We start from the raw sequence: 12,215 nt of genomic DNA, 5'->3' as shown, positions 1-12,215 counted from the left end.
ACCGGCAGATTCCGACAGGACAGGACAAGGTTACAGCAAACATGACGACAGTCTGGTTCAGGCATGAATGACACAAACAAACAAGAATCCGACAAGGACAGGAGCAGAAACAGAGAGAGATATAGGGACCTAATCAGAGGGAAAAAAGGGAACAGGTGGGGAACGGGGTGAATGGGTAGTTAGAGGAGACAAGGGACAGCTGGGGGAAAGCGGGGGAGAAAAGGTAACCTAACACGACCAGCAGAGGGAGACAGGGTGAAGGGAAAGGACAGAGACAAGACAACATGACAGTACATGACAAATGCACTCAAGCAATTTCAGTGTCTCATGTTTTAAGGCTGTATGTGAAGCCTAATATACACTGAGTATACCAAACATTAGGAACACCTTATCCCCCCAGCAATAAATATATTTGAAGCTCATTACCATGTCTGCTGTACATTTATGACGATCTTATCTCACTAATTTCTCATAAGATCATGATTCTAGCTACAGTTTGCATTTTCATACCACACGATGGCGTACTTGTTCAGTAATACATATGGCTCATAGCAATCGTCCACATGAAAGCTTCAATGGAATTGGGAAAAACTATTTATGTTTTTCCCCCAGCACAGCATACATACACCGATATTCATTTATTCGCTTTTAAAGAATGGTCAAGATTCCAATAAATTAATGTTAGGACCGTTTTTTGCGCTTATCTTCCTGAATGAAGGTAAATCATTCGAAGAGCCAACGCCTGCGAGATGTGATTGGCCTGTGCAGTGCATTAATTAGGAATGATGACGTCATGAGCATAGTTTTCTTGTCAACGTTCGCCCCTGTCGGTTCACATTCGCCTGACCTCCGACCGCAGACGGGACTCCAACCAAGCCCAGAAATGGTAAATGCCTTTACTCTGTTCTGTTTGAAAGATATTTGTATGTGAAGTGTAGAATGTTAGCCTAGCAAAATGTCATTTTAAATTCGTGTAGACTAAGCCAGTAAACTGATCCAACGAATATATTGCATTGCTGGATTTTCAAAACATGGCTGGGCAATGTTTGCTGGCTAACGTTACTTGTTTTCCTCATCTTCGATAATCATATTAAAGGATGTGTTCTCTGTTTTCATCTTTGCCGTGCTTCTCCACCAGTCTGACTTCTCAGAAGACCAGATCATCGGTGAGTGGTGTGACAGTAAAGCTATTTGAAGGTTAGCCAGTTAGCTACCTAGCTAAATTGTTAGCTACTAGACTATCCCTTGCTTCACTGTCGTCATTCTTTGAATGTGGAATAGCTGTATTTCTTCTCTCCTGTCCTCATGTTTGTCTTGTTGTGAGAAGCAGTTTCCCTACTGACAAGTTGATTTAAAACTGGAGCCTATGGTGAGTTTGTTGATGGTCCAGGTTTTGTGTGGGCTAACCATCTTGGGAAACGTTTCCATTTTTGACAATTAGCACAGCAGACGCTCTTATGCAGAGTGACTAACAGTTGTGCGTGCATACGTTTTCGTACCATGCATGAATGGTGGAATTGTCATCAGACAAACAACCAGCAACGAATAGTGAAACAGTTACTAAAATATTGATTCACGGGTGTCTGTCTATTGGCTCAGTCAATCCCATATAATGTGGTTAATCCCTTTATTTGATCCCCACAGCGGGTTTGATTGAATTGTCTAAACAGATTAAGGTTTTGTGTTGAATGGATGCCCAACTAATTTTGCACTGCGTTCGGATTTAAAAATAAATCAATAAATGATGCATGCAGAAATGGAAGGGCCAATTCCAACATGGCATAGTTAGCTATTAGTGTTTAAAAGCCTAGATACTTGGATGAAACATTTTGTCGTTTGAGTTAACTTTTTTTAACACCAATTTTGGTATTAATCTGTTCCGTTTGTTGTGATTTCGCCTAGTTCAGCTAGCTACGTGTGCCAGAACTGTTTAAAATATGTCTATATATTATAGAGGCAGTCAAGACACTATTGTAATTTGTTCTCAGTCCGATACCGCTGTTGACTCAGACATTGTATAGATGGCAAAGGGAAATGACTCAACCACTGAGTTCTACGTGTTGAAGGCGTGGCCCAACTAAACCTCAAACATACACTTTGAAATAAAGTTAGCTAAGCATAATGTATCCATTTAGCAATGATATATGCACCGATATGGCGTTACTGTACTCACCTATCGCATGTGGCTTTTCCCCTTGCTCAATGGGCTGTTTTGTTCCCCGGTCGATTTAATTTGCTCGTTTGACTGGTTGAAAGATTACTCGGCCAGGGTTTGCTGTCAATGCCATATATGGGTAAATGAGTGGCTGCTGTGTAGTTTTAGACGGGCGGTCTCGGAATGCGCCGCATACCAGCGATGGGAGGTAAGCACCATAACAATGGCCCGTGGAAATTACCCAGATGTCAGAAAGTGTTCCATTAGAGGCTGCCACATTTATTGTAGATAACAAATTGAATAGCTTATGTAATAACTCTAAGAAATTATTCAGACTTTTTTCCCATTTTCAACCTGTTTCTTCATTTACAGCCACCCTCACACTCTAAATCCAACTCTGCTTTTTTAACACCCTTCTCCCTGTCTGTCAGAGTTCAAGGAGGCCTTCCTGCTGTTTGACAGGACAGGCGATGGGAAGATCAGTTACAGCCAGTGTGGTGATGTCATGCGGGCCCTTGGCCAGAACCCTGTCAACGCTGAGGTCCTCAAGGTCCTGGGCAACCCCAAGTCAGAAGGTCAGCCATGCTTCTAGATGTTTACTGAACATTGACATTAGTATCCACTGGCTGGATCAAACCTATAGAAGTACTACATGCTTCAGTAAACAAATGAATATGATTTTATTCAGGCATAGAGTAGCTTTATTGTGTTCCGTTTGATTTAGGCAAATCTTTCAATTTTGGGCCTGTTTACTGTTTGCTGTCAACTTCACCAAATCAGTTTGAGTTATTTGTAAGGTGTCAACTGTGATTAAGCATCCAAGGATATAACTGAAACAATGTTCTTCTGGGTATGACAACTATCCTATGGAGTGAATTTTGTTTATAATCTGCAATTGTCAAGTACCACAGAGGCATTGTCCTAACCTATCAAGAGGGTGTTACTAGTGAAACTGTTTCTGTTGTGCTTGTGCTGCCTGTCCCTTATCAGTCAAGGAACTGAGGCATTGAATGTTTGCATGCGCACTAATATTTTGATATTAAACTGATTATAGCCCTAGGCAGATTATGTAATAGTCATAAATACTTTACTCTGCATATCTTATTTGGCATAAGATCAAAATCAAAGTAAGCATACGCTGATTGAAACACCTGTTTCTGAGCAATCTTTCAAATTATTAGGACATGTAAACATCTTAATCGGTGTTCCAGCTGTGTATTTCCTCTGCGCATTTGCTAGCACCAGCCGACTGAGTCTCCCTCTTTAGCGCAAGTGAAATGTGTTCGTAAACAACTGAATTTTATGTCTGAACTCAGAATCAAATATGCTCCCCCAAAATAACATGTTCACTGTAGAATGTTTATTTTGATGGCTGGTTTTCTGAATATTTAGTGCCATCAGGTCTGATTTCAGATGTGTCTATGTAAACAGGATTATTAGGGAAATTGTTCTTCTTGCACAGGGTTCACTCTCCAAACAATCTCTGTTCTTACATGTGTTAAACAGAACACATGCATCTCAGATACTCAGCTCATGTCAACAAGATCTGATAATGTAAAGCTGATAATCAACTTAAAGAGAAACACAAGCATTCTTCTTGGAATTGATAAGATTTGTAAATATTCTATTTTTTGCTAAATGTGTAAGAGCAGCACGTACTTTGAATTTGTAAGGCTACACATAATGGGCGTGAGTACAGTATTTTATGTATTTAGGAATGCGTATCAAATATCTCTTTTGGTTTACGTCTTCTATGACGTTGGGGGGGAGGTGCTAAGTTGACGTATGGAATTGTGTTAAGATGGTCATACTATGGATCATTTTGCGATTTGATTTTTGTATTTCAGGACCCCTTTAGGTATCCCCAAATAAATACAATACCAGTGAAGTGTTTGGACACCTACTCATACCAGGGTTTTTCTTTATTTTTACTACATTCTAGAATTATAAACTGCTCAAAAAAATAAAGGGAACACTAAAATAACACATCCTAGATCTCAATGAATGAAATATTCTTATTAAATACTTTTTTCTTTACATAGTTGATTGTGCTGACAACAAAATCACACAAATTATCAATGGAAATCAAATTTATCAACCCATGGCGGTCTGGATTTGGAGTCGCACTCAAAGTGGAAAACCACGCTACATGCTGATCCAACTTTGACGTAATGTCCTTAAAACAAGTCAAAATGAGGCTCAGTAGTGTGTGTGGCCTCCACGTGCCTGTATGACCTCGCTACAACGCCTGGGCATGCTCCTGTTGAAGTGGCGGATGGTCTCCTGAGGGATCTCCCAGACCTGGACTAAAGCATCCGCCAACTCCTGAACAGTCTGTGGTGCAACGTGGCGTTGGTGGATGGAGCGAGACATGATGTCCCAGATGTGCTCAATTGGATTCAGTTCTGGGGAACGTGCGGGCCAGTCCATAGCATCAATGCCTTCCTCTTGCAGGAACTGCTGACACACTCCAGCTACATGAGGTCTAGCATTGTCTTGCATTAGGAGGAACCCAGGGTCAACCGCACCAGCATATGGTCTCACAAGGGGTCTGAGGATCTCATCTCGGTACCTAATGGCAATCAGGCTACCTCTGGCGAGTACATGGAGGGCTGTGCGGCCCCCCAAAGAAATGCCACCCCACACCATGACTGACCCACCGCCAAACCGGTCATGCTGGAGGATGTTGCAGGCAGCAGAACGTTGTCTCCAGACTCTGTCACGTCTGTCACATGTGGTCAGTGTGAACCTGCTTTCATCTGTGAAGAGCACAGGGCGCCAGTGGCAAATTTGCCAATCTTGGGGTTCTCTGGCAAATGCCAAACGTCCTGCACGGTGTTGGGCTGTAAGCACAACCCCCACCTGTGGACGTCAGGCCCTCATACCACCCTCATGGAGTCTGTTTCTGACCATTTGAGCAGACACATGCACATTTGTGGCCAGCTGGAGGTCATTTTGCAGGGCTCTGGCAGTGCTCCTCCTTGCACAAAGGCGGAGGTAGTGGTCCTGCTGCTGGGTTGTTGCCCTCCTACGGCCTCCTCCACGTCTCCTGATGTACTGGCCTGTCTCCTGGTAGCGCCTCCATGCTCTGGACACTACGCTGACAGACACAGCAAACCTTCTTGCCACAGCTTGCATTGATGTGCCATCCTGGATGAGCTGCACCACCTGAGCCACTTGTGTGGGTTGTAGACTCCGTCTCATGCTACCACTAGAGTGAAAGCACCGCCAGCATTCAAAAGTGACAAACATCAGCCAGGAAGCATAGGAACTGAGAAGTGGTCTGTGGTCACCACCTGCAGAACCACTCCTTTATTGGGGGTGTCTTGCTAATTGCCTATAATTTCCACCTGTTTATTACATTTGCACAACAGCATGTGAAATGTATTGTCAGGCAGTGTTGCTTCTTATGTGGACAGTTTGATTGACTTGGAGTTACATTGTGTTTAAGTGTTCCCTTTATTTTTTTGAGCAGTGTAGTAAATACATCAAATATGAAATAACACGTATGGAATCATGTAGTAACCAAAAGTGTTAAACAAATCAAAATATATTTTAATTTCTTTGAAGTAACCACCCTTTGCCTTGACTATAGCTTTGCACATGCTTGGCATTCTCTCAACCAGCTTTGAGGTAGTCACCTGGAATGCATTTCAATTAACAGGTCTGCCTTAATTTGTGGAATTTCTTTAATGTGTTTGAGCCAATCAGTCGTGACAAGGTAGGGGGGTATACAGAAGAGAGCCTTATTTGGTAAAATACCAAGTCCATAGGGCAAGAACAGCTCAAATAAGCAGAGAAACTACAGTCTGTTATTAAAGAGATGAAGGTCAGTCAATCCAGATAATGTCAAGAACTTTGAAAGTTTCTTCAAGTGCAGTTGCAAAAACCATAATGCGCTAGGATGAAACTGGCCACAGGAATGGAAACTCAGAGTTGCCTCTGCTGCAGGGGATAAGTTCGTTAGATTTACCAGCCTCACAAATTGCAGCCCAAATAAATGCTAAAGTCCAGTAACATACACCTCAACATCAACTGTTCAGAGGAGACTGCGTGAATCAGGCCTCTGTGGTCGAATGGCTGCAGAGAAAGCACTACTAAAGGACACCAATAATAAGAGACTTGCTTGGGCCAAGAAACACAAGCAATGGACATTAGATCTGTGGAAATCTGTCCTTTGGTCTGATTTCAATTGAGGTATTTGGTTGCAACTGCCGCGTCTTTGAGACGCAGAGTAGGTGAACGGATGATCTCTGCATGTGTGGTTCCCATTGTGTAGCATGGAGGTGGTGTGGGGGTGCTTTGCTGGGGAGTGCTGTCTGATTTTATTTAGAATTCAAGGCATGCTTAACCAGCATGGCTACCACAGCATTATGCAGCGATACGCCATCCCATCTGATTTGCACTTAGTCCCACTATAATTAGTTTTCAACAGGACAATGACCCAAAACGCACCTCGAGGCTGTGTAAGGGCTATTTGACAAAGGGGGGTGATGGAGTGCTGCATCAGATGACCTGGCTTCCACAATCACCCGGCCTCAACCCAATTGTGATGAGTTGGACTGCGGAGTGAAGGAAAGCAGCTAACAAGTGCTCAGCATATGTGGGAACTCCTAGACTGTTGAAAAAGCATTCCAGGTGACTACTTCAGCTGGTTGAGAGAATGCCAAGAGTGCAATGCTATCATCAAGGCAAAGGGTGGCTACTTTGAAGAATCTAAAATATATTTTGATTTGTTGAGAACCATTTTGGGTTACTACGTGACTCCATATGTTTCATAGTTTTGATGTCTTCACTATTATTCGACAATGTAAAAAAAAAAAATAAGGTGTTCGGTGTGTCAACGTGTGTGTGTGTGTGTGTATATATTTTTCTTACATAACCCCATTGAGGTAGGCACATAACTACCTTAGTTTTTCTAAACCTGTACTGCTTTCCTTCAGTGGAATCCTGTGACACCTATGGGTGCTATAGAGGAAAACCATGTTTGAGTCTCCTCTTTCCATAGTGGTCATAATAGTTTGTAGGCCAAACTGGTCAGACGCTACAGATGTTCACGAAGACTGATTTCCGGGATGTCTCATGGTCTAACACCGCTCTAGCTCTGCCACCTTTCACTGCAGATGCAGGAGTGCGACATGAATTGATTTGTCCAATGCAACAACAACAAATATCTTTAGCTAAAAAAAATTTTTTTTTTTTGTCAATTGACTCTTGGGAGTAAAATACATTTCATGCCATGTTGAGTTTACACTCAGTATGCAGGTCTAGTTTTAAATGGAGCAGGTATTTTGTATACACTGAACAAAAAATGTTGGTTTCATGAGCTGAAATAAAATGTTCCAAATGCACAAAAAGCTTTTCTCATGTTGTGCACACATTTGTTTACATCTGTTGGTGAGTTTTTCCTTTGCCAAGATATGCCACACCTGTCAGCTGGATAGATGATCAAGAAGCTGTTTAAACAGGACGCTCATTACACAGGTGCACCTTGTGCTGGGGACGAAAGGCCACTCTAAAATGTGCAGTTTTGTCACATTGAGATGTCATGGAAGTTTCAAGTTGAGTGTGATTAGCATTCTGACTGCAGGATTGTCCACCAGAGAATTGAATGTTTCTTCGTCTGACAGATTTCGGCAGTAAATTAAACCGTTCTCTCACCCTCAGACCACATGTATGGTGTTGCATGGGTGTGCGGTTTACTGATATCAACGTTGTGAACAGTGCCCCATGGTGGGGTTATGGTATGGGCAATCATAAGCTACGGACAATGAACACAATTGCATCTTATTGATGGCAACTTGAAATCACAGATACCGTGAAGAGATTCTGAGTAGCGTTGTGGTGGATGAATGGCACGACAATCACCTCATGTTTCAGCATGATAAATCTCGGCCCCATGTCACAAGGGTCTGTACACAATTCCTGGAAGCTGAACATTTCCCAGTTCCATGGCCTGCATACTTACCAGACATGTCACCGGTTGAGCATGTTTGGGATGCTCTGGATCAATGTGTATGATATCCAGCAACTTCACATTGCCATTGAAGTGGAATGGGACAACCACAGGCCACAATCAGCAGCCCGATCAACTCTATGCGAAGGAGATGTTGCATGAGGCAAATGGTGGTAACACCAGCTACTGACTGGCTTTCTGATCCACGCCCCTTTAAAAACATTTAAGGCATCTGTGACCAACGATACATATCTGTATTCCCAGTCATGTGAAATCCATAGATGAATGAATTTATTTCAATTGACAGATTTCCTTAACTGTAACTCAGTAAAATCTTAAGTCATTCATTGTATGTCGCACTTTATATTTTTGTTCCGTATGTTATTCTGTCTTCTAGCAAAGTAACAGCTAGTGAGTTTCTAGCAGAGAGTGTTTTAAGTGTTTAAAAAATTATGTTTTCGTCCTTCCCCAGAGATGAACCACAAGATGCTAGACTTTGAGCAGTTCCTGCCCATGCTCCAGGCCATCGCTAAGAACAAGGACCAGGGCTCCTTTGAGGATTTTGTGGAGGGTCTGCGCGTCTTCGACAAGGAGGGCAATGGCACAGTGATGGGCGCTGAGCTGCGCCATGTCCTCACAACACTTGGTAATGCCTCACAACCCTCGATGAATATGTTTACATCTCTCCTCATGAAGAGTTCATTTTCATCCAACTGCAGTCACTGTTTATTTATTGTATTAGTCCATGGTTAATATTACAGTATATTAGCCAATAATTTCTTTCTTGTGCTTGAGAGCTCTACTTCAGCTTAACATTCCAGACAAACAGTACTGAAACCTGCCTTGTGACAATGTCGGCGACATAAATCATTGGCATTGTGCTCTTGACGGTTTTACCTGAATTTTAATTTGGACCCAGAGAAAAGCTTGAACTGCATGGTCCTGATAGTTTACCTCTTTGCATCCGGAACATCTGTCTTGTAAGAGGATTGAGCAACACATAAGACATGGTTTTGATGGTCTCACTTAAATGTATCAGTATGCCTCTGGGAATGTCTGCTTGGTAGTGGGGTTTATCTTTTTTTTTAGAATTGCACCGGTGTTAGGTATAGGAAAGATGGGATTCCCTTCCTATCGTGTCTTGTCTGTTATGAGAATGTAAGTGTTTCATTTTTTTGTTGCAGGTGAGAAAATGACAGAAGAGGAGGTGGAGACTCTCTTAGCGGGACACGAAGACGCCAACGGCTGCATCAATTACGAAGGTAAAGCAGCGTGGTGAACTGGATGTATATGGGTGTGAAGGGAGAACACTGGACTTGTACTGTAGAATATATCACAATGCTTTAGGATTGACAATTTCAGTGTTGGAATAATGGAAGAAACATGTGGATAAGATGTGAATTCTAACCAAATAAAATGGCAATTGTCTTGACTGGTATGTACTCATGTATCATGTAAACACAAATTCCTGTGATTTGTGGTTATTAATAAGGATTGTGTCTGGCTGGGTGGAGGTTGTGCGCATTTGATTTCAGATGAGTGTGGGGTTTCACCCCCCCTTCACTGACCTCCCTGTTCCTCTCCCACAGTCTTTGTCCGCCACATCATGTCTGGCTGAGCAGCGGGTATGAGCAGACCCCCGAAATCCCCCCCCCCCCCTCGGTCAGCACCTACCCCAGCAGTGGGCTCTCACCTGCACTGGGAGATGTGTGTAGCGGTGAGGGGGGGCCCTCTCTTTAACCATCACTGCACAGAATGCTCCTACTCCTAGCTACTGAGATCAGATATATATTTAAGCAAGTAGTTAACAAGCAGCTTACTCTTGTTTCTGGTTGAGTGTGGGGTTCTTGCTCAAACACACTAATTCGAAAGATTGCGTCCTATGAGATGCATAGTAAAGGCTATGATACTGATGGCGTATGTAGAGTAGGACATCTCTCTGTGCCGTGATGGTGTTGTCAGAGGCTCCTGGATTCCTGTGGTGGAGTCTGGTTTGAATTTATGGTTTGATCTGTTCTTTTATTTAACTTTCTCTCCTGCAGAGCACTTCTCCCTCTCCTGCCCTTCCCCCTCATCTGGCTGTAGTCTGCATGTAGCCTCTCTGCATGTGGCTCCTGAGTGACCCCCATGGACACTGACTCTCCAACCTGATGAGGGCAGGACACAGATGGGGGGGTCTGTTAGACTAGAGGTGTGACTCCTCAACTCTGAATGCATAAGGGTGTGTTTGGGGGTGTAAACACAAATGAAGTGCTGTAAAATAAAGCTTTAACGGTTCAACTATTGTTGTCTTTAGTCACTTCCTACTAATAGAGAATTGCATTTCCTTGGCTGGTGACATCTCTTCCCTCCATCCCCTCTCCCCATGGAAGCTGGTACTGTAGGTGTGCTAGTTTTCTTCCCCCTTTCTGACAGATCCCTCGCTCCTCCTTTTTCCTCTGTTAGAACAGCCCAAATAAAGGGGGTGGTTGCTAATCCTAACACATTCCAGGTTCTGAGGCCTGGCTGAGCAAACCCTTGGCTGTTCTGGCTCGCTAGGAGATGGATCTTCTGAGTTGCTCTATGGTTTCTCCCTCTAATCCCTCGCTCCTGCCTCTAATGTTCTCCTCTTTAATGCAGATTCTCTTCTGACTGACATGTGGAGTCTGTGGATCAGGCTGCAGCTCCAGCAGAAAGCTGTCTCATGTTGGGGATAAACACATAGAGAACCATGTGGGAGCAAGTCACTAAGTGGACTTACCTCTCTGATGAATTGAATTTGTCTCAATGTGATGTCTGGGCTGTGACGTCTGAGTGTTTGTCAAAATGTATATTTTGGATGGAATATACCCCCCATAATTGATTCTAGGCTATACAAGCCAATCCATCTCGAACCAAGAGTCACAGTAATGAGTCAGTATAAATTCCTATAGACAATACGGCCCTCTAAATCTATAGTTGATAGGGAGAACACTGCTGGCTGGAGGTGGAGTTTGCTCTAGGCTTTTCTTCTCACATCGATTACTAAGCATGCTGATGTTTGTTTTTTCTCCCTCAGAACTCGTCCGGATGGTGATGAGTGGTTGAAGATTTCAAGAACACAACCGGTTAATTTTATTCCCAAATGTTTTTTCTATTATATGTAATGTCTGTCTCACCCCCATCCAAATCTTGTTTGCCCTCCATTTTGTGATATTTTCTTTCGGAAGTGCCTTTTCTGTGTCTTGAGTTGAAGAGACCCTTTTTTCATTTCATTTCAAAATATCATCAAGCCACAGAGGTGCATGCTATCATGCCTGGCTCGTTGACAGAATCGGCAATAACATTCCCTTCATTATTCCATACGTTCCCATCTCCCACCTTGTCACTCAACCCCTGTGTCAGCCCTGTCGCCCAATAGCTGTGTTTTTATACAGAGGAGATGCATGTTCATTGGCTGAGACCAGCTGTAATGTGGATTTTACCGGGCCAATTATGGAATGGTAGATTTACTGTCTCATGTATATGTGGTATCAAATGATATTTAATAAAAATCCCCAGTTTCTGAAAACAAACGGTGTTAAATCTTTTTAACACAATTGTGGAGGTGTTATGAGGAACCATGCTTCATTTAGTTTAACAGATGTCTGGAATACCATTACAGTAATATAAAAATGGATACTTTACTTACTAGACCATTTTAAGCCATTCTGGTTATGTCTGGGATGGTCCAGATACCTAGACATTCTGGCTATTAGAATGCATGTGTTTTGAGGTGACACCATGGAACCTAGGAAGTGGTATATCCATTTGATAACTTCAGGGAACAAACTTCTATGCTGGCGTTCTCTAAAATGTAAAGGTAATTTGAATATTTAACAGGGCTGTAATGTAAGGCCTACTCAGCATTGTCTTTTTTGCAGTAGTGTTATGGTAAGATGGGTATGTTTTTATTGCAGTGGTATTTGCAGTACTTACACTAGCCCTTTTTATGGTAATACAGGTATGAGTCTACTAGCTGCCCTCAGGCAGTAGGCCTTGTATGGTAAGGTGATTGCTTGGTCTCTGTAGTCTGCAGGGTGTCTGTTAGTACTAGGTGATGGTTCAGTGGAAAATAAACCGTAATGTTCAAGACGCAGTTGTCCC

General features: G+C 42.8%; 1 protein-coding gene across 2 annotated transcripts; it reads left to right on the top strand.

The window, feature by feature from the left end:
- The first annotated feature begins 793 nt into the window (after positions 1-793).
- Positions 794-11,644, top strand: LOC139413522 (myosin light polypeptide 6). 2 transcript variants are annotated; one of them, XM_071161015.1, is made up of 7 exons: positions 804-886; positions 1,139-1,166; positions 2,587-2,730; positions 8,584-8,757; positions 9,296-9,373; positions 9,701-9,736; positions 11,149-11,644. In XM_071161015.1, the coding sequence occupies exons 1-6, from the start codon at positions 884-886 to the stop codon at positions 9,727-9,729; spliced, it is 456 nt and encodes a 151-aa protein (XP_071017116.1). In that variant the 5' UTR covers positions 804-883; the 3' UTR covers positions 9,730-9,736; positions 11,149-11,644. The 2 variants fall into 2 exon arrangements, with proteins under 2 accessions (XP_071017115.1, XP_071017116.1); XM_071161014.1 differs by lacking the exon at positions 9,701-9,736 and having other exon boundaries at positions 794-886.
- The last annotated feature ends 571 nt before the right edge of the window (positions 11,645-12,215 follow it).

The sequence above is a fragment of the Oncorhynchus clarkii genome, chromosome 7 (assembly GCF_045791955.1).
Source record: "Oncorhynchus clarkii lewisi isolate Uvic-CL-2024 chromosome 7, UVic_Ocla_1.0, whole genome shotgun sequence".
NCBI lineage: Eukaryota > Metazoa > Chordata > Actinopteri > Salmoniformes > Salmonidae > Oncorhynchus > Oncorhynchus clarkii.
This window is presented reverse-complemented; position numbering and strand designations above follow the sequence as displayed.